The 23589-nt window shown below is 39.8% G+C and overlaps 1 protein-coding gene across 1 annotated transcript; it reads right to left on the bottom strand.

Annotated features, from left to right (window-relative positions):
* Positions 1–11109: 11109 nt before the first annotated feature.
* On the bottom strand, positions 11110–22925 carry LOC104431754 (pectinesterase inhibitor 10-like; the record flags this gene model as incomplete). The annotated part of the gene is made up of 2 exons (XM_039304680.1): positions 11110–11461; positions 22537–22925. Coding segments are annotated over 2 exons (495 nt in total), but the record flags the coding sequence as incomplete, so codon positions are not given.
* Between the last annotated feature and the right edge of the window lie 664 nt (positions 22926–23589).

Raw genomic sequence — 23589 nt, 5'->3', positions numbered from 1 at the left:
TCTACAAGTAAAATAAAATATTTACATTCAAACAGGTTTTGCTGGGATAGTCGTTATTAATTTTATTTTGTGCATTGATCATTATTTAACTATTGAGATATTGTCAAAGTGAACATGCATAAAGTAATACCCATGAGACTCATGACAATTGTTTAGAGAGCAACTATTACAAACCACAAATATTATAAAGAACCTTGACCTCCACAAATATCATTGCCAAACATCACAAAGGATAATGCTTGTGCTTTTCAAACTAAAAACAACCTTCATTTCATTCATCCCACAAATAGAGTGCACATACGTGTGCAAATCATATTTACGAATACAAAATATGATCCAAATAACACACTATATGACAAACTAATGGAGTGTGTTGTTACTATAAACATCAATAACACAATCAGCATTATTTTCAATCTGAAATTTTCTTTTTTCAACTTTGTCGAATCTTGTTTCATATGCTTCAATTATGCTTTGAGAGATTTCACTGAGCCTCTATCAAACAACTATCATTCTCATTATGGGTTAACATTGGTTCTTGTCCTATATTGCTCCGTGAAACTTTTGGACACACTTGCCAATTGACTAATTTCCCCCATCAACCAAAATAATAATAAATAAATAAATACACTGCAAATTTCCTCTATTGTTGTGGTTGTATCTGGGTAACCATGGTATCTCTTCCCCTATTGTCCTCCGTCCTTGCTATTCATAGAGATCTAGCCACAAGACCAAAATTGATGTATCTTGTCAGTTGAAGGGACTGATGTCATTGATTGTGCCATTTGCAAGAGAAAATGTGAGGATAGTATAAAGGACACTTTCAATAGTCAAGACAATATCCAACATGATGAATATATAAATAGATATATGCAAATTTAGTTAATAGCAGGTGAAAATTCAATTCAATTTTGCAACAAACAATTCTGCAAAACTTGCCACTATTGAAAGTCAAGATGAAGATGCTATCCAATAAATGATGATTCCTCTATTCTTGCATTGGTTCTACCACTTAATGAACCAGAATGCTCTCCACACTTCTTGAGATCGTATCCCCAGCAACACAAGTAAATGCTAAAAAAAGCAGTTTAATACTTGGGCATGTGAACAAAACTTGAACTACCAACCGCTACAAACCCAATAACCAGATTTGGGAAAATTTAAAGCTATGAGAAGAAAATGTAACATAGATAAGTTTGACTAGCCTCTAATAATCCGAAACTAGGTTGACTTGAATTTACATCAACTTGGATGGCAATACAAAAAATAGAAGCAAAAGGCAATGACAATCTATAAACAAAAACAAGTCCGTAAAAACAACTTGATTGATCGTTTATATACTTGGTGCTCCACAAGTTATGACATATTGTTTTGATAAGTTCTATTTTAATTGATGTTCCAATAACTCTTGGATGGTTAACATCGAATGATATGATTGTAAAACTCCACTCTTTCATAGACATACATGTAACGTCACTTAGGCATTGTATCGAACAAGTTGAATATACACGGATAATGATTCTATATTAATTCTAAGTATAACAATTTTAAATAAAAGAAGCTCAATATATCAAAGCAGCCTCATTTATGATTGATTTTCGCAGAAAAGAAAACTACTAATTTCAAGCTCTACTTGCGTATACAAGAGCTGAAACAAAACTACATTGCAAAGCGGCAGAGTCCAAAAAATCTTACCTTAATGTCATGTTTGGTGCAAAATCTCAAGGCCAAATCGAGTCACGATTGGGTATGGGTGAATCGGGTCTTCGTGTCGAATCAGGTCTCGATGAACCGCGTATCGGCATGTCCTCCTCCCTGCTATGCCAAGTCGTCGTCGTCGTAGTTCCTTGCGAGCTGCTCGCAGAAATCCCCGGTTCCTCCTGAACGTCTTGAGCATCGATGACCATTGTCGAGCGTCACACGAGATCCCCTCCTCGCAAGTGTGGTGGAGGTCCCTGGCAAGCTGCTCACTAGAAACTCCACAAATCAGCCCCACAAACTTCTGGCAAGATTGATTAATCTTGAGCGTGATCGATCGATTCGTGGTTACCATTTCTAAGTTTTGAAATCAGGCTTTCATTCCTTTGATTTGGGGCAAGAAGGGTAGAGACGCCCGCACGAAGAGCAGAGGGGTAGGGACGCACGGGGCTCTCTGCTGAAATGCAAGTAATGAAGATGTTTTTTTTTTTTTAAAGTCGTGATTTCCGCCGCCAATCGCCCACGCAGTATCGCCTAATGATAATCGCAGATATCCATGTAAGATTTTTGAGATAAATTAATCGGTTAACTCAATTGACAAATTATCAAAATGTTTAGAATTGAATTGGCAAAATTGAAAGATTCATTATTGAATTGGCAAAATTGAAAGATTCATTATTGAATTAATAAAAATATAATAAGTTTTAGATTTTTGACAATTTTCTCTGAAACGATACTACGAAATCCCACCTCTAGATCCCATAAGCCCTTTTTTGTCTTTTCTTCTTTTGTTTTCATTGACCATTGGCATTATAAGTTCTTTCGTTTCACGGGCACCATCCCGCCCTCTTTTTTAACAATTTCATATGGCACCGAAATAAATAGGAAGACAGATGTATGCCCGACAATACGTCACCCTTCATCTCATACTTAATTCATGACGTGATCTGAGAAATATCTTGTGTTAAACTAAAGCGATCTCAATTTCTATTCTTTTGGTAGAATATTCCCAAGCCACTCATATATGGATTATGTAAAATATAATGCAGAGAGAACATCAATAAATCAGAGTGGCGCAGCGGGAAGCGTGGTGGGCCCATAACCCACAGGTCCCAGGATCGAAACCTGGGTTTGATATTCAGAGTAGCTTCCTAACCATCGCAATTTTTCCTTTTTTAATTTTGCATTCTACTGTTGCTGTCCAAAAATTTCTGTGGATATCCTTTGCACAGCGTTACGCGGAAGCTGTACGATTGGCTTGGCTTGGCTGTTCAATTCATTACCAATATGCGATCATCGAAACGAACCTGGAAGTTATGCTATCAATAATGTAATGCCAATAGTTCTACTATCTGATGGTCTTATACTTGCCGATGCTTGCAAATGACTGAAGAACTAAGCGATGACCGATTGTTTGATGATCTCTAGATGCGTTTATGGGATTGTTATCAAGTGAGAAGTGGATAATGTCGCCTTTTCTGCCTTCACCACCGTTACTGGAGAATTTGCCCATCATTTCTGCTCTTCTGTATACGACAGCTCAGCATATACGGGACCTACGAAAATAATAATCCAGCGGAAATGAGTGAAACAAAAGCTCATCTCGAGATCTACCCAGTGTCCTACTGTTTTCTACATTTCAAACTACTTTCATGGTTTCTTTAAGTGCTGCACAGAGAGGTCTCTCTATTCTGATCTTGCATTTCAGTGGAGGAAGTATATTCACCGTTGTCTCGTAAAAATGAAAAATAGCAAATGTTACCAACCAGAACAACACACAACAAAATTAGTTAGATATCGTCCGCACACAAATTGCTGGTATGGTACGAAATGCCTCCACGGTCCAAATATGAAGAGGGGACTAGTCAGGAATGCGCAGAATAGGTTGTCGAGCAATGAACAGATCCCTACAAGAAGTCTGGATGGATCAGTCAGTAACCAGCACGACAGAAGTGAGTATGCATCGAACAGGCTGTCAACCAGACATGAGTATCACGAACTCCCTTTAATTAAGAGAATAAGCCGCCAATCATAGTATAATCTCTCAGTAGCACATCCACACCATTAAATGGGGCTGAATTGGTCTGTCACTATAAATGAAAGAATAATGACCCATTTGCTAGACGCTTAACTCAAAGAATGTCGTTCTGCATCCAGCACGGGAACTATTTTGGCCTCCAGGTATTCATTTGAAGCCTTCTTCAGCAACGAGCTAATATGCTGAAGTCAAAAAGGAGGGCTGCCAAATCTCCAGTTCCACACATCACCTCCAATTGTTAACCTAAAAGAGTTGCAGATTTCTATATGCAAAGAACTCTTGAAAGAATCGACGGGCCTTGTGTGCAGGATAACCCCGGTGTCGTAAGTGATGCATCACACCTGCACAGATTGCTCCTGCAACAGGGAAAAATAGTCAATTTGTGCAGTGATAAACAGCCTCTTGTGCCCCACCCCCACAACATGAATGAGAGAGAGAGAGAGAGACCTGCTGACCAAGATGAGCAGCAAAACTTGCTTCATCTATATGCATGACATCAAGCCCAATAAACCAGGACCCAACGCTCACATCATCATGTGCATATGCACGAAGAATGGATCTGCATAATAGATTACTATGAATCCATCCACGCAATTGCATAGAGTGGGGTAATTGAGTAAAAGCAAAAGAGAAGGTACCTACCTATTTATCGATACAAATTTTGCTAAAGTCATATGACAAACAACTCCCAAAATGGCGAAAAGTATCTGCACAGTCAAGAGACGAAACTTCACACACATACGGAATATGAAATACTAAGTATAAAATACAAAGGCAAACATGAGGGAATCCCCAAATAAGAAAACCTTTAAGTTTTAACCATTTAATGCTCAATTTTTCTAGTGAAATCCCACTAAGTCCAGGGCAGACCCTAATTATGTGTCACGTTATTTGCCGAATTCTTATTTGACGAATTTCTTAATGCTACTGCAGGCTGAGCAAAGACTTACCCTCAAAGTCTCCACCTCCTCTGACTTTATATTCTAAAAAATTTAATATTCAGATGTGTTTTTACTTACAGTGCATGTATGCAGACATGGTTCAATCAGTCACAAAGAAATGACAACTAATCAAACTAAGATGATTGCATGTCAAGGGCAGCAAGCAGACTGCAGGCAATCACCAGAATTTCCCTCACAAATTCATTGTTGGTTCAGTCATGGACATTTAAGTAATTTGTTGGACCATGATAATTGTACTAAATCCTGAGCAGAGGAGCGGCAAACATCTTGTAGCAAAGTCACCGTGGGAGTAATATGCCGCCTGACCTAGTATGAGCATGACCAAGAGGGACCAAAGTACAATTATCAAGTTTTATGTCTGGGATGGGATGTTTATATTTCTGATGGATCAATGACCATTGGTTTTGAATACTCCTTAGCAAATGCAACGCCAGTGAATATCCTCCGATCTAAAGTTGTGAAAGAAAAGGAAATCAGCTATATAGGACTTACGATTTTTTATCACCAAATTTCCACCAGTCTGGTTCATACCATTGATGACTCTGCAAATACTCAGCCAAAGTGAGTTGACAAATTCAAAAGGTTTAACAATACATGTATTCAGGATGCGATGCCTACTGCTCAGAGAATACTTCGCCTGACTTCATGCACCCCATATAAACACGAGGCTTGTCCAAGTGAGCCGTAAGTGCAGTCAACAAGGCATCTGTTAAGAGAAGCACAATAAGCAGATATAATCTTAACATGCACTGTCGTAGCAGACAGCAAATATCTAATCATGAATTACAGTCCAGAGATGACAAATCAGCAAATTTAACATTATTTTTTACCAGAAACCTAGGGGATAAGGGCTAGATCCAAGTCTATGCCATGTACTTCAATATAAACTTTATCTACATGAAAATTGAACTGACCAATATTTACATAGACATCATCTCACTTAGCATAGAACCCAGCGTCCCATGTTTCAGCAGCATGAGCAAAGAACAATTTTGCCTTCTTTGGAGTCTCTCAGGTGCCTCAACATGATCATCCTGTTACACACAAAATCAACAATCTTGCATTACATCATCAATCACAATTCATCCAAGAGGCCTCCACAGCAAAATCAAGGAACAGTAATGGGAAACTCACAGAATGCATTCATGGCAATCACGAAAACGATTGTGTCCACAACCAGTAAAATAATGACAAACAGGAGTTTGATTTGAATGCAAAAGTGATGCAAGCTATGTAGAGGATGGCATCACATAAGATTAGAGAAGAAAACGATTTTCTGCATAACTATGATGAAACCAACTTGCACAAAGCTATGCTCGACTTAAACTTTCCCAGTTTCATATACTGAAAACATTCTTCTAATCAGGTTTTGGCTCTTTTCTCATTGAATACTAATTTTCTGTGATTAATAAGATGCATTTCTTCAGCTCCTATCCTACTCATAAGCACATGAGATGGTAAACACATTTTCTGCCTCACAGATTTTCTTGCAGATTTCAATAAATCGCAGAAGAATTCCTCAATCAAATCGTGATAGATATGGCTGCATTATTTAGCTGTGCAAAAGAAAATCTAACAACAGTCATAGCTCAATTCAGCAATATCATCAATATGCAACTATAAATTATTGTCAAGGCATTCTTAACAAGAATGATGAAGTCATTAGTCTGCCTGTTTTCACTGTCGATTGCCCCATCCAAGTTGTCTCCCTTATTTGCACTGCAAAGTAAATCATACAAAGACTTCAATCAACCATCCAAGAGGAAGAACGAAATAGCTGGTAAACATGAAAACCTCATACCTTCTTCCAATAACAAAACGTAACAATGACGCCCTTTCTCATCCTCCAATGTTTTTAGGCAGTACCTGTGAAGAGAAAGGTTTCCATTTACAGTTTGAAATAGAAGGTTAAAGCTTTACAAATTAAGGAACAAGAAATTAAAAGCATAGCATGCCAATGATAAATCAGATTGATCAATGCATCAATAAGCAAACTTAGGCCTTTACAGTATGTCCTTGGTACTTTTAGACCCTACGCAAGGGGCCTAGAGGTTGTGAATAAGGTGGGACTTGGAGAGTAAGTTAGAAAAAATTCCCTGCCAAGAGCAAAAGAGGTCACTGGTGCTACCTTGCACACCAGCTTCCCTAGAAAATATTGTCTACATTCTGAACTCCTTTTCCACTACAGGGAATTTTCATCCAACTTTTGATTTCATTCAAACAAGCCTTCCCTAAACTATTTTAAATTGGTTGTATTATTGCTCATAGGGAATTTGACAAGTATGGCAGAAAACAATTTCTTCTCCTTAGAGCCCAACCCCTACTTCCATTCTCAAGACAATTCTGCACCTGATCAGCTAATCCACTGTCTTACAGTATGTGGCTCATGAATCCACTTTATCATAGCATAGAATACAGACATTCAATATGCCAGAAAGGGATAGGCAAGGATGCTGTCAGTGAGATGTCACGCAAATGCTGAATAAAGCATAGACAGACTAATTATCTCAAATGGTAGGTTAAACCTGTACATGAGGATTAAAGAGGAGAAACTAATTAATGCATTGGATTACTTTAGTAAGTATACATATCAGTGATTCTGCCGACAAAAGCAGAGATTGCTACCATACCACTTCCCATCCATGCCTTCCGAATTGCATCTCTGTTGTTCTTGCGCAAATCTTGTAAAAATTCCTACCACAAGCAAGGGTCTTTTCTTAGAATCATCCACCGAAGTTCTTAGAGATGAAACCCTTTTTTTAGCTGCAGCCAACTCCATATCTAGGGCTGCTAGTTTCTTGTGTTGCTCCCTAGAAAGCAAAACATGTTTCACAACACTCACTGAGAAGAAATTCTCATATTATCCAAGAAACAACTAGAGGTACCACAAGACGAGCACTGAACAGAAAAATGATTAAATGATCTCGATAGAGTCTGATGCCAGTAGGCAGATACTTTACCTGCAGTTGATAATCTTCAATGTGTCATCTACTGATATAGCAGATTGCCCCTATCATCAAGAAGACACTGCTCATCTTAGTCATTTTGGTCAGCTCAGGCTCAGCATGAAATGGACAACATTTTACAATGGAGCACACATCCATATACAAGTCATGACAATGTCTGCTGTTTTTTACTCGAATTCATGATACCTTTAAAAGAAACAAAAAGGAGAAAGAACAAGAACTGAATCTAAGCAGCACCAAATTGTCAACAAGTATTGTAAACCAAAAATGTGTGGCAGTCTTAAATTGTAATCCCAAACTGTTATCCCATATACTGGAGAAAAGTCTAAATTGGTGCCAAGAGGAACGTGACAAAGAAGAGGAACAGAATGAACAAACAGACCTGACTCAAAATGCTCATAGGCTGGAGTCCTGACCAGTTATCCTATCAAGCCTTGATCAAGTCAACCCTGCTCTGCGAGTCCTGCCATAGCCTGAAACCAAATACAGACGGAAGCATTTTTCAGAAGCACGCATCGGTACACATCACTTCAATTCCGAAAAGAGCTGAGAAAGAGTAAAATCAGATGCACGTCCTGCAGGCACTCGAATTCACACAGCACATTCACATGGAAACAATTCCAGAGCATCACGAACCGGCCGGCGACGTATAAGGAAGCGAACGTGGCGAACATCGACAGCATCAGGCCCGAAATCCGCGACCGAGACACCATCCCCGACAGCCGATGGCTGATCCCTTGCTATGCATCATCGTCTCCTGCCTATCCCGCTATCGCAGCGCCGGTCGGTCCTTCGAATTGGACCGCAGGAGTTGAAAAGAAGAAAAAGACGATCGACGCCGGCGGAGATCTCCGGCGACGCCGAGAACCGGGGCGCGGCGGCTCCGGTGAACGGAGATCGGGCCGACCGGATCGGGCGCGGGGCTCCGATTCGGATCGAGCGTCGGAGGTTTCGCCGGAATCGGACGGGAGGAGCGGAGACGGTGGATGGCTAGGGTTTGGAAACGGCCTGAGCCTGCAGCGGTAACTGCAATCTGGATCGTTAATGCGAACTCGTGAGTCGACGCGCGAGCAGAAGCGATCGGTTTCTCAGTGTCGAAGTTGAAGGACGAAGAAGGAGGAGGAGATTGGAAATTGGACTACTGCTGAAGCCGTTGGCCGGTCGTCATCGAAGGTTGGAGCCGCTAACCGGTTCTGGCTTTTGCTTGATTTGGTGCGGCCCAAAATTTTTGTGGGCTCTCTTCAGTGTGAGGCCCAAGTCGATTGGGCCAAAAATTTCTTAAGGACATGAAAGTTCTAAACTTGTAGTTACTAAAACTTTGAAAAGTATAATCCATTTATAAAACTTATCAAATTTATTCAATCAAATCACGTCATTAATTATACTCCTTTAAAATTTTTAAGACTCAATTATACTTTTATAACAAATTTTAGAATTTAATTGTCTTTATTAAAACTTTTTAGAAGTATAATCAATTCATAAAACTTGTCAAATTTGTTCAATAAAATCCCGTCATTAATTGCACTCTTGAAGTTTTAAGACCTGATCGTACTTTTTGTAACAAATTTTATAATTTAATTACATTTTTTACATAATTTTTAAGACTTTCAATGTATTTATATTTTAGATTTTAACTCGAAACTTATAAAATGTTGATGGACTCCAGCCCATTTTTTATTATCAAACTAAATTTTGCGGATTGCTTGAACGTATCATGTAAGAAATAAACAATAACATAGTTTGATAGAATTGTTTGCGTAACCATAGTTATTCGATCGTCATTTACGCTAAGCAATTCTAACAAGGACCTCCCAATAAGGGGTACAAAAGAGTTGGGAATCGCCCAAAACCAAATCGGATCAGATTAAAACCGACGGTTCCTAAGGAAATCGATCTCTCTTGGGTTCCAATTTATTGGAATAGGTGATTACTAGTTCGGTTCCCGATTCTACTTGTGAAACCGCCCACTTGCATGTCCATATTAGATAGGTAATGTATGAATATATATTTAATTTTAAGAAATATTCCTAACTAAAAATATTTAAGAAAAATGAAAATCATAGAATCCCTAATCTAAAGCTCAACACCAATTAACTAGGTACTTGTCTTGTCTCACTCTTTACCTCATATAAGTCTCTCTATTTCTCACTCATGATCTTGACTCTCAAGCTCAACACCCACCGACTTAGAACGCCGACTCTTAACTTTTAATATGAGTTCAATCTTTTACTAATCTTGCAATTAAGAATAAAGAAGTTCTTTATTTTGCTTTATTTTGGCTTGTAAAAAATGTTGCATTGAGTGCATGAAACTTGATGGGACCGATTCCATTGACACCCAGAACAAGCTGTTTCGACTAGTAATCCGGTTTCGAGTGGATCCATGAAACTAATTGGTATTTCCGGTTACAATTTTTGGAACTAATCATTTGTGGTAGCTCCCCAATTTTAGGGGAGAAAGTCGTCCACCTGACCATGCTCACCCCCTCGCTTCCCAATGTAATCTATGAAGTTGAATGTGCCGACAAAGATTGTCTTCCTTTTTCGATTGGCATACAACCATCTTCTCACTATCCAAATTGATATGTTGGTTTCATTTGTTTGGCAAAATAATATTTTTCAAAAAGTCATTTTTTAAGGAAAATGATAATATTTTTGGGTATTTAGCTGGAACCTATAAATGACTTGAAAAATATTTCTATCACTTGGTGTAAAAAGTCCGATTTGATTTTATTAAATAGACATAAACTATTTGAGCGCTAATAAATTGTGCATGATTAATTGGGAAATCGGGTACGAGCAATTGAGTCATGACTACCTCGATAAAGCCTAACTCAAGCGTTTGATATCAAGGAACAATACCATGGTCTAAGGCCTAGCCTCGGGCGTGGACCCAAATGTGGGCATCGGAGATTTGAGCCCTCTACCTCTATAGATCCAGCACAACCTTTGTGGACCTAAGCATAACATTTATAGACCAAGGCTTGAGAGTTAGGATCCACACTTGGGTGCTAGGATCCCGTGCTTAGCCTTTGTGGACCTAGGCCAAGGTGCTCAGGCATCGGGCATAAGCATCGGAATTTTAGGGTCGGCCTTGATAGACTCGAGTGCGGGTGCAAGTATTAGGGTCTCGAGCTCTACCTCAATGGACTCAAGCATAGGCACTAGGGTCCTAGCCCATCCTCAATGGACTCGAGAACCAACATTTGAGTGTCCGTACTCAAATATAGAATTTTGAGTCTAAACATCTGTTATTTAAAATGATTTTCGATTTTTTAAACAAGAAATCATTATCCTTAATTTAAGGAAAGATTTTCCATTGATTTATTTTCCTAGACGAATCAAACGCCAGAAACGCCAGAAAAATAAGGTAAATATTTTCCACGAAACAAGCCAAGTGAATTAAGTGATTTTCATCATATGGTTGTAAGGAAAAAGTTCATAAATGATGCAACCGCATTATGTTGGTTCATATTGCAACTTCACCTCGCAAAAGAACCAATATTCAACAATTGAAAGTGAGAAGGGCATTTGAAAAAAACATGGACCGCCAATACAGGGTGCATGAACAATCTCCATGCAAAAGCCGGAAGATGCTGAGGTTTCAATACTTCAAGGCCATTGTGCTCCTTCTCCTCCTCAGGACACTCTGTCCAAACCAACGGGACCGCGACAAAGTACGGCACTTGCTCTTAAGGTCCACCAAGAATAGCATTCTCAATATCTTCTCTACTCAACGCATAGCTGAATCTTCTCTCCACATCTTTCTCGAGGTTTCCAGGTCCACTTTTCAGGTATCTGCACAAAGAATTTTGAATTCTAACTATATAAGGAGTGTAGGTTTCAGTGATGCACGAGGCTTTCGATCTAGTTCATTTCAATAAAACCAAAAGAAGGGAACTGTATTCCAAGGAAAATGCGTTGCCGAAATATATCATGCAACACTTATACACAAGCCATGCTGTTGTGGTATATACTATGTCTGCAATACCACATGATCTATTGGATTATTCACCATCAGCATGCCACGTGATACGCTTGTTACATAGCACACCTTTTCCCAATATGCATTTCCCAGAGCAAAGAACGGCTCTTTTTCTCTCTAATCTAGATAAAGAAGGGAAAGGATAGTCTAGGAGTGACTGAAAGTTAAGATTTGTTTTTCGTGTAGAAGAAAACCTCCCTTTCTTTTGTGTAACTAATGTCACTCCTCTAGAGCATGACCAGAAACACCCAAGAGGAGGGGAGTATTCAGTAGCCATGTTTGTTAGATGCATATGCATGTGTGATACAGACATATTTTATTAGCGAGGACACGGGGAAAATCATCGAGGAACCGAGATAGCGAAGATGAGTACCAGAGGGGTGAATAGGTATACACAAAATTTCTCGATGTTTGCACGATACTTAAACAATTAGAGACTTTGCAAAGTTGAAAATTCAATCGCAAGACTGAGTAAGGGAAAGAGAGAATTGAACACTCGTTTATAGTGGTTCGAGCTGATTCAAGCCTACGTCCACTCTTCGCACCGACAGCCGATTGGCCGGGATTCCACTATGATCAAAGAGTTGTTCGGTGTTGATCTTCCTTGATTTCTAGGTGTAGATGATCTACCACACTTGCTCAAGGCGTCACCAAGTATAAACACTCCGTATACAATTTCGCTCGTCTCAACTAACAATCAAAGGATCTTGGGAGGCGTAGACTGAATTTTCATCGATCACACACTTAAAACAACTAGAACGTCTTCCTTTTATACTCCTTCATGCCATCATAGTCAAGCGTTGGCACTTACCAAAGGAATTCCTCCAATCTACCCGTTGGACGGAATCAATCAAGAAGATCATCCAGCTATATAAGGGAATCGATGATGCTCTATCAATCAATCCCGCCCATACATCGTGATTCTGTTCAAGAATAGAATAATCCAAGATTATTTCGTCACCATCGGATCTTCAATCGTTCTTAGATAAGATATAAAGAATCCGAAATGATTATCCAACCAAAGAATCTATCCCAGAGGATAGGATCAAATCCTCAATCATAAACCTCGACTTTGATTTCTTCAACACTTTGGATTAGAAAGATCGTCGGTGAGAATAACTTTGAGTCTTGAGTCTCAGCCTTGAGTCTTGAGTGCCTGAGATAACGAGTCTTCGAGACTATAAAATCTTGAGACTTTAACTATCGATATCCAGACAGATCGATAGAAAATGTTTTGTCGACTTTCAAAATATTCTGGAAAGATTTCTCCAACAATCTCCCCCTTTTGATGGTGACAAAACTTTCTTGAAGATTTGAACAACTTTGACCCGCAAAACATTTACCGGCAATATGGCTAACTCATAAAGATTAATAAACAACCCATTTCGCATCCACAAAGAAATTGGTTAGTCTTTCATGAGTAATACCATGTAACAATACTTGATATAAATGCAACCAAGTCAAGCATCAAAATCCACAACCAATTCAGTCTAACACTCAAGTTCAAGTTCTCAAGTCATACTCAAAAATAAACATAACCACAAAAAGTCAAATAAATAATGTTTGTTCAAATTGGTTCTCCCCTTTTGTCATCATTAAAAAGAGGGTGAGAAAGGAGTCATGTCTGCGTTGGGAATGCGCACGATCTGAAATCCCCAATGGACGGGACTACTCCTTCGAGCTTCTTCGATCTTTCGCAGATGAGCTACCTCTTCTCTCTTGGCATTGGCTTGAAGTTGTAGAGCGAGGTCTTTGTATTTTTCTTCCAGAGAGACCGAAGATGCTTGTCCAAGATGCTTCAAGACTTGGATTTCACAATCAGAATATATATCTGGTTACGCATTTCCGTAAGAATATTCATGATACTACGAAGATCTGAATCGTAATCATCCGTGTGTACCGGCATTGGCTTTCTCGGATGGTGTGTGTGCGACGATGGCGCTTCGAACGGTCTTGCGAGATTTGGAATCGTCGTATCATCTTCTTCAGGCAATTGAGAGACCCGAGCTTCTTCGGGTCTTCCGGAGATTTTCTTTGATCTTCAAGGCGGCATGAGGTGGAGACCTCTCTTGCTCGCTAACTCCCCCGTCTCTAGGACATCGAAAGGGGAAGAGTGATGATCAATCTCTTGATTTCCTTCTCTCCGCATTTATCGCCAGACCGATCTTTTACTTCTTCTTTTTCTTCCTCAACTTCTTTCTCCTTCTCTCTCTTGCTTCTTCTTCTTCTCTCGCTCGCTGAAGTTGGTCGAATAAGACACGTAACGTCTTGTTCTTGTCGAGTCTTTGGAATAGTGGGATCTTCATCATCTTCATCTTCATCCTCATCCTCCGGGATAAGAGTTCTTTTCCTCTTTTTCGAAGAAGCACTAAATGCCTTCTTTCCTTTTCCTTTTGAAGCAGACCGGATGGAGATTTCACTTTGAATTTCTCCATTGCCTTAGAAAGTTCTTGCACGCATCTTCATTAACATTTTCAACCCTACCACCATCTTATCACACGGTCGAACACAAAAAGTATGTGGCGTTCAATATTCATGTCGAAGATCTTGGTCACCAGACCAGATAAGGCAATTGTCCTTTGTCTTTTGACACGCTTGTACATATGGAAAAGAATAGTGTGCGGAGAGAGAACTTCCGTCCCGAGTTGATCGCATACATCAACTTTGCTTCCGAGAAAGAGACACGAAGTCTTTGAAGTAGACTTAGGTCTTAGACAATTGATCACAATCTTGTGAAGCACAATGTTGATAGCGTTCATTACGGAATAGATAATTTTCTTATCTACATCCCTATCTTTGACAAGATCCGGAAGTAGTTCGAGCAGGTGAGACTTTTTAATTGGGAGATAGCGTCCAGTTCAACTCCAACTATGTACGCCAACATATTCACATCTACCACATAGACTTTGTCTCGAACACTTGAATGAAATTCTATTCGCATCCAAAAGCTAAGATTTGAATAGAAATAAGCAGTCGATGATCATACCCGTCTCAGAGTCGGAGCGAGAAAGTCTCAAGTTGAAGCAAATTCAACTTCTCTCTTAGGTTCAAGTTGATGGAATCCCGGAAGTCAAAATCGACACTTCTAGGGTTGATTACCCTCTTTTCAACAGATCTGTAATACACTTTTTCTTGATCCTTGGATTTAAACAAATCCATCCGATTTCCTTTCGCCTTTGCCGCCACACCCATTCTAGGTTCAAATTCAAGGAACATTTTGTCATCATCATTCGCGTCAATCGATTTTTTGTCCGGCATACGAGGATCTCTTGGAATGTTCGCAAGAGCTTCGCTTTTCCTTTGGCAATTCCCCATTCCTCCATTTTCTTAAAAAGATACTCATTCCCATAATTTTTGTCCTTAAGGAAGTCATCTATGTAGTTCAATGGAGTACTTTTTGTGCTTTTCAATGCACAATAAAGTTTATACAAAAAGGAAGGCTTTTGAACTCTTACTTGGGGTCGGCATCCTCGATTATCTCTTCTTCCAGCATTATGACTTTCACTTTGTGGGGCAGAGATCTTTGAATGACGTGGAGGAGAGCGAATCGGACTTTGTCGCCGACCGATAAGTCTTCTTCCTCGGTGAGATCGAAATGAGTCGGTCCCTTCTTCATTCTTTGTGGTCCCCGTTCGCGATTCTTGATGATTTCCTTGAAGACCGACATCTTTCTTTGTCTATTGGAGGATTCCTTCACTTGCTTTCCCAAGAAAAATGACCACTTTCGACGATGAACAAAGAGTAGAAACAAGTATAGAGAGAAGAGTGCTTTTAGGGTTTTGAAGATTTGGGGAAAACCGTATATATAACTTAGTTTTGAAAAGGGAAGTTCAATCGGTGCAATGGAAAGTGAACGATTACTTCTTTTCAAAATCTATAATCGCCAAAATTATTAAACAAAAGATCGTACCTTTTCGACTAAATGACAATTAGTACCTTTTAGAAGAAATACAACTTACGGTCTTTATCCACGAATGTCTCGAGTCTCGGGACTTAGAGTCTAAGAGATCGAGTCTTTAGAGTTGGTGAGTCTCTAGACTTTAACTTCTTCAAGCTTCAAAATGTTGAGTCTTGAGCGGATAAAGTCAAACCGATTCTTCTCCAAAGGCTTTGTGAATATGTCTGGCTAGTTGACTTTTTGAATCAACAAATTGGATCGAGATTTCTCCATTTTGAATATGATCTCTAATAAAGTGATGTCGAATCTCAATATGCTTTGCTCTTTTGAATGAAGGATTGGATTTTTGGTGAGATTTATAGCACTGGTGTTGTCACATCGATTTCGTGCATGAGTCTTCAATGCCAAAGTCTTGTAGCCGTTGTTTTATCCATAGAATTTGCGAACGGCGACCTTCCAAGAGCTACATATCGCTTCATTTGTTGAAAGAGCTACGTGCTTTGTTTCCTCGAGAACCAAGACACCGTTCGTTTCCAAGTAGTTGACAAGTTCCAGAAGTGCTCTTTCTATCGATTCGCAACCGGCGATCCGCATCTCGAGTATCCTAGAAGATTAAAGTCTCCCTTCTTTGGATACCAAAGACCGATGCTTGAAGATGAAGCAACGTATTTGATAATTCGTTTCACGGCACCGAGATGTGATTCTCCAGGATCCGATTGAAACCTAGCACAGATACAAACACCGAACAAAATATCGTCTAGAAACTGAGAAGATAAAAAGTGAACCGATCATGCTTCGTACACTTTTGATCTATTTTCTTCCCTTCTTCATCCTTGTCTATCTTCTCGAGAACATGACATTGGTATGTCGATCTTTTTGCATTTTTCCAATCCAAACCTTTTGACAAGATCATTCGCATATTTTTCTTGATGGATGAAAGTTCCTTCCTTCATTTGTTTCACTTGGAGTCCAAGAAAGAATGTTAATTCTCCATCATACTCATTTCAAATTCATCCCGCATAGACTTAGAAAATTTCTTGCAAAGACTTTCATTAGAAGATCCAAAAATAATGTCATCAACATATATTTGAACAAGTAAAAAGTTTTTGTTTTCCTTTTTGATAAACAAAGTAGTATCTACTTTACCTTTGACAAAACCATTTTGTAATAAAAACTTACTTAATCGTACCAAGCTCGAGGTGCTTGCTTTAGACCATACAGAGCCTTTTCGCCCAAGACCGAGTCCGGCTTCTTTGGGTCTTCAAATCCAGCGGTTGTTCCACATAAACTTCCTCATGGATAAATCCATTTAGGAAAGCACTTTTGACGTCCATTTGGAATAACCCGAAATTTTTGTAACAAGCAAACGCAAGTAATAGACGAATAGCTTCTAACCTTGCAACGGGTGCGTAAGTCTCGTCATAGTCTATTCCTTCTTCTTGCGTATACCCTTTGGCCACGAGCCTTGCTTTGTTTCGTACGACTTTTCCTTTTTCGTTCATTTTGTTCCCCGAATACCCATTTGGTTCCATAACAGTTTACCTTTTGGTTTAGATGTCAATTCCCGGACATCATTGATGTTGAACCTGTCTAAGCTCTTCTTGCATAGCTTCGATCCAGCTTTCATCGATAAAGCTTCTTCTATGCTTTTTGGTTCAATTTGAAGAGATGAGAGCCACTGAAGACTAGATTCTTTCATGCCTTTTTGATGCAAAAGTGCCGGATTCCTTCATTAAGTTCGCCAATAATAAGATCTTTGGGATGGCTTTGGATTTGTGTTTCCAAGATTACTGTGTTGATGATCTCTTTCTTTATTTGATTCTCCATGATCGTCTTGATGATGGACTTCCTGAATCCGAGATGCTTCTTGAGATGTAGACATTTGAAGATCTAGAGCGGATTGGGTCTCATCGCATGAGTCGGCCGGATTCATCTGCACCGAGTCTTGGAATTTGACATTCATTGATTCTTCCACGATCGGCTTTTTTTTGTTGTAGACTCGTAGGCTTTGCTTGATGTAGAATATCCAAGGAAGATGCCTTCATCCGATCTTTCTTCAAACTTACCAACTCGATCATTTGCATTTTTCAAAATAAAGCATTTGCAACCGAACACATGAAAGTATGAAACAATAGGCTTCTTACCTTTGAACAATTCATAGGGGTTTTATCAAGAATAGGTCTTAAAAAGACTCTATTTATAATATAGCAAGCAAAAAACAGTCTTCACCAAAATCGTGAAGAAATTTTACTTTCAATTAAAAGTGTTCTAGCCATTTCTTGAAGAGATCTATTCTTTCTTTCCACAACTCCATTTTGCTCACAGAGTATACGGAGAGGAGAACATGTGATTAACACCGCATTTATCACGTAATCTCGTAAAATCTTGATTTTCAAATTCACTTCCATGATCTCGTTCTTATACTAGAAATAGCACATCCTTTTTCATTTTGAACCTTTTTAGCAAACTTTTCAAAGTACGAAAAGGTTTCGATTTGTTTGCTAGAAAATATACCTGTGTAAAACGAGTAATCATCTACAATTACTAGACAATATTTCTTACCTCCAATGCTCGGGTTCTTGTTGGTCCGAAGAGATCCATATGAAGCAACCGTATTACATGATTAGTAGATACATGATTTATTTGTTTAAATGAATTTCTTACCACGCTTTCCCTAATGCATGGAGTACATAAGTCGACTTTTGGTATGGCGGTTTAGGTAGACCTCTAACAAGCCTTTGAAGAGATTTTGGCTAATTGCTTGTTGATATGGCCAAGCTTTCTATGCCATAGAATTGCTTCATCTTGAATTGAAATTAAGCATTGTTCTTCATTTGGCTTTACATCAAGGAGGTAGATGTTTCCATGCCTTCGACCCATGAAAGGGCGAGTCGAATCTTTGCTAATTCCGTAACAAATGCCTTCTTGAAAGAAGATCTTGTAACCGTATCACACAATTGGCTAACGTCGAGTAGATTGTAGTTGAGTCCTTCCACTAGAGAGACATTGCTTATTGTGAGATTTCCAATTTCGCAATTCCGAATCCCACAATACTTCCTTTGCTATTTCCTCCGAATGAAACTTTTCCACCATTCACTTTAATAAGCTTTATGAAACACTCGAGTCTCCCCGTCATGTGTCTTGAACATCCGCCGTCAAGATACCACTTTACCTTCTTTTTGACAGAGACTCCGCATTCAAAAAAAGAGTCTCAAGCTTTCTTTGGTACCCAAATTTTCTTGGGTCCTTCGTGTTAGTAGGATAAGCATTATTAGGCCATACTCTCTTCAAAGCTTCCAAACCATAGGACACTCTTTTTCAAAATGATCCCGACTGTTACACTTAGAACACCTTAAAGCATTTCGACCTACAGGCTTTACAAAGACTTTTGAAATGATTTTTATAAGCCTCTCTCGATGGTCTTTTCTTAATTCTTTCTTTTACTTTTGGAAAATCAATCAAAGGGATTGTTTCTTCTGGTCATACCTAGACCCGACTTATTAAAGTAAGGTCTTTGGATTGAAAGAACTTTTCAAGTTTTTCGGACCCTATTGAAAATTTCTTTGAAATATTTGATAAATCAGTTTTTTAAGAAAGCATTTTCTTTTGAAAGATTGTCTTCACTCTCTTTAAGAGTAGAAACATTCAAGTCTAAATTTTTACCTTTTCTTCTAAAATGATTTCCTTTTGTTTTAAAAATGAGTTTTCCTTTTTAAGTTCGGAAATCCTTTTAAGAGAAGTCTTAAGACTAAAACATAACTCATTAATATATTTAGAGACTTTGACGGGGATTTTATAATTACTTACCTCAAATTCACCGGCTCGAGCCTCCGATCCAGTACGAGTACATTGCGCCATTAGACACGGGTTGGCATATTCCTCATCACTCTCTTCACACTCGCATCGCTCCGTGTTTCGGCTTTAAGAGCTTTTTCGAAATTTTTCCTTTTTCTTTTGAAGCAGGACAGTTGGTCTCGATGTGTCCTTCTTTTTACATTCGAAGCAAACTACTTCTTTGTTTGGTTCCTCATCATCACCGACTTGGTCTTGTCTCCGAGAACTTTGTTTCTTTGGGATAAACCTTCGTCTTTTCTATTCAAGTTTTCTGAATCTTCTTATCATGAGGGCGAGCTCCTCATCATTCATATCATCTTCGAATCCGCATCGCCGAATCATCATTTGATTTCGAAGGCAATAGATTTCTTACCTCTTGGATCTTCGTCTTCATTAATTCGTTCCACTTCGTAAGATCGAAGAGTTCCAATCGCCCGTCTACGAATAATGGCATGATTCTTTGCGTCTCTATTGAAGTCTTTATATGATTCCAATCCTTGGAGAGTCCACGTAGAAGCTTGTTCACCTTCATGGGATCGTAAATTTTTGTCCTTGGTTCTCAAGACCATTGACAATATCTCAAAACGACTAAACATGTCGATTATAGATTCTCCGGTTTCATTTTGAAGGATTCATATTGACCAAGAAGAATGTTAATTCTCGGGCTCCTTCACTGACGTTCCTTCATAAGTGATATGTAACTGGTCCCCACTTCTTTTTGACGTGACAAGAAGATATTCTCTTTATATTAGTTGGTGACAAAGCACAATATAAAGAATAAATTGCTTTAGCATCAAGTGCTTGTCTCTTGTTTATTTCTTCTTGAGACATTCCGTTTCAACGGTTTCTTTTTCCTCTTTCGGTGTTTGATGCAAAGAAGCAATAGTGATTCCTTTTCCACTACGTCCCATTCCGAGGATCCTTTGATCGTAGGAAAGCTTTCATCTTGTTCTTCCAGATGCTGTAATCCTTTCCATCGAAGTAGGGAGGTCAGGGTATTGCTTTTGCCCCTCCATCGGCCCAGGTGCTAGCATACTAGCCATGGATCTTTTACTCAAGTAAAACACTTCAAACAAAGTAAGAACACGTGCTCACGATACCAATTGAGATAGCTAGTACGAGTACCTAGAGGGGGGTGAATATAGGTATACACAAAAAATTTCTCGATGTTTGCACGATACTTAAACAATTAGAGACTTTGCAAACAGTTGAAAATTCAATCGCAAGACCGAGTAAGGGAAAGAGAGAATTGAACACTCGTTATAGTGGTTCTGGCTTGATTCAAGCCTACGTCCTCTTTCGCACTGACCCGATTGGCCGGATTCCACTATGATCAAAGAGTTGTTACGGTGTTGATCTTCCTTGATTTCTAGGTGTAGATGATCTACCACACTTGCTCAAGGCGTCACCAAGTATAAACACTCTCGCATACAATTTCGCTCGGTCTCAACTAACAATCAAAGGATCTTGAGACTACGGAATTTTTCTATCGATCACACACTTAAAACAACTGAACGTCTTCCTTTTATACTCCTTCATGCCATCATAGCCGTTGGCACACTTTACCAAAGGAATTCCTCCAATCTACCCGTTGGACTAATCAATCAAGAAGATCATCCGAGCTATAAGGAATCGATGATAGCCCATCAATCCTCGTTCGCCCATACAATCGGGATCTCGGTTTCAAGAATAGAATAATCCAAGATTATTTTGCCGACCATGATCTTCAATCGTTCTTAGATAAGATATAAAGAATCCGAAATGATTATCCAACCAAAGAATCTATCCCGAGGATAGGATCAAATCCTCAATCATAAACCTCGACTTTGGATTTCCTTCAACACCGGATTAGAAAGACTGGTCGTGAGGAATAACTTTGAGTCTTGAGTCTTGAGTCTTGAGTCTTGAGTCTTGAGATAACGAGTCTTGAGACTATAAAATCTTGAGACTTTAACTATCGATATCCGGCTTAGACCGATAGAAATGTTTTGTCAGCTTCAAAATATTCTGGAAAGATTTCTCCAACAGGAACTAGACTCAATCGGCTCATGCAGACTCATCAAGAATTATGAATTCGAAGAGCACACTAAGGAAGAATCTGACTAGAAAACAAATGATCAACCAATTTACAAACTCTAAATATTTTTCCATGGAAATTATACCAAGCAATCATGTGTAAGTTATAGAGAGCCAAACGCCATTTCATTTTTGGTTCTTATCGATCTTTGCTATAGCTCTTGACAAATTGTCCAGAAAGAAAAGAGAGAACCGCCTGCGAGCAAAACAATGCCAATTCAAACAAGCAAACACCTCGGGCAAAGAAAAACAATGCCAATTCAAACAAGCAAACACCTCGGGCAAAGAAAGATTTTCCTAGTATCAAGCCACATATCATCATCTCGAATAGAATGCCAGTCTCGTGATGCCGTTTAAGAAATAGAGAGCAACTAGCCATTTCCAAGGGTACTCAGTTCGTAAAGTGGCTAATGAGATACGACAACATCTTTTTCAGTTCTCTCATTTACTTTCTGTTTGTTTCTTGGGAGCCAATCCTCCTTGTTCTCTGTTCAGGATCCATCTTCTTACCGATTGGGCAGCCGGGGATGCATAAACTTTCTTGAGAACTCTAGGTCAAAGGCAGTCTCTCATCCAAGTAATTAATTTCTCTATGACCTGAATTGAATTACAATGGGCTGTTAAAGTATTCTTCTAGGAACTTGAAAAGGATACGAGCTAAGTTTGATGAATTAACTCGAAACTTTGGGCTGTTCAATCGTCTTTGTATCCCCCATTCAGTGAACATTATATAACTAAGTGGCCTCAAGATTAAAGAAAAAGGACAATCTTTATTGTGTGTAGAAACCTGCCCATAAGGCAGCACTCAGCAATCATATGCACTAGTATCTTCGAAAATGGATAAGATGTTTCACAATGCCAAAACCTTATCTGCTGATATGTTTTTGGAACTCTTCAGCCACTCTCAATCGTTAGTCCGAGAACTAGTATCTACATGGCTACCGCGTACGCAAGGCATAACAACAAGCACGTGGCTCGCAGAAAACTGCACCGAAAGAAATCTCAATCGCATGAACTCGGAAAAAAGCACGAGAACTCCTTCGAGCAAAGAGGACAGAGGAATCGAAGCTCCGATGTTACCTTATGTAAAGATCGGTGACATCGAGAGAGAGCTGCGCGTGCCACTCGGGGAGCTCAATCAACCAGACGGCGCGGTCCTCTCTGCTCTGGAAGAACCCCAGGTTCCTCAGCCAGGCCTCGATGCAGGGCAAGCTGTGGGAGTAGAGCGGCTTGGTCTTGTCCGGGAGGCGCTTCAGCCACTCGTCCTCCTCCGGGGCGGAGGAGAGCTCCGCCTCCTCCGGCGACGACTTCGAGAAGGTCCCCGTCAGGGCGCGGGGCCTCCCGGAGCGGACGTGCAGGCGCGGCGGCGGGGCGGGTTTGCGCGAATTGGGGAAGAAGGAAGCCGGCGGAGGGGAGGAGGAGGAGCTCGTGGAGGGATTGGCGGGAGCCGGAGCGAGCTTCGAAGGCGAGCGCGATCATCGTCTTTGGAGGTTTGGCTGGGCTTGTGCGGATCCGCCGTTAGCTCGGCCGTGGAGCTGCGGCGATTGGGGTGGCCGGGGACGACGGCGAGTGAGAGTGAGTCGGGTTGGGAACTGAGTCGGGAGAAAGCACGGACTCGTTATCTTCTTCGTTTATGCTACGGGGAGAGTGTGCTCGCTTCTGTTTCGGTGTGGGCTCACGTGCGCGGAGAGTGGGAAGCGAGGACTTTTCGAAATGAAATGGGTGGGCTCGGGCCGGGAAAACTGGGCCTGGTCCCGGGCCCGGGCCCAACTTGCGGTCCGCGCCCTCTTTCTCCTCTTCGACAAAAGGCGTTTGGTTCGGATTTGAAAATGTCTTCGCAAATATCTTTAGGATAAAGAGGTTTTCGAGAATCTTCAAATTTAAGTAGGAGGTGCATGATAACCAAAATTTATGTTCCGAAATAATTTTTCTATTACGCACGTTTTTCTGGAATATAAACCATTTGATAAATCTACTCAGGTTTTTTTTTTAATAGATTTCTATTCCAATATTGATTTGGAAGAGAAATTATTTCTCCCACTAAACCCTAATTTCTGATGAGTCCTCCTTCATCTTCTCTACGTCTCTGCCTCCTCCTCCTCCTCCTTCGCCTCTCCTCATTTTATTAAAAAT

Source organism: Eucalyptus grandis, chromosome 11, assembly GCF_016545825.1.
Source record: "Eucalyptus grandis isolate ANBG69807.140 chromosome 11, ASM1654582v1, whole genome shotgun sequence".
In the NCBI taxonomy this organism is placed as follows: Eukaryota; Viridiplantae; Streptophyta; class Magnoliopsida; order Myrtales; family Myrtaceae; genus Eucalyptus; species Eucalyptus grandis.
Note: the sequence above shows the minus strand (reverse complement) of the source record. Positions and strands in the feature narration are given on the sequence as shown.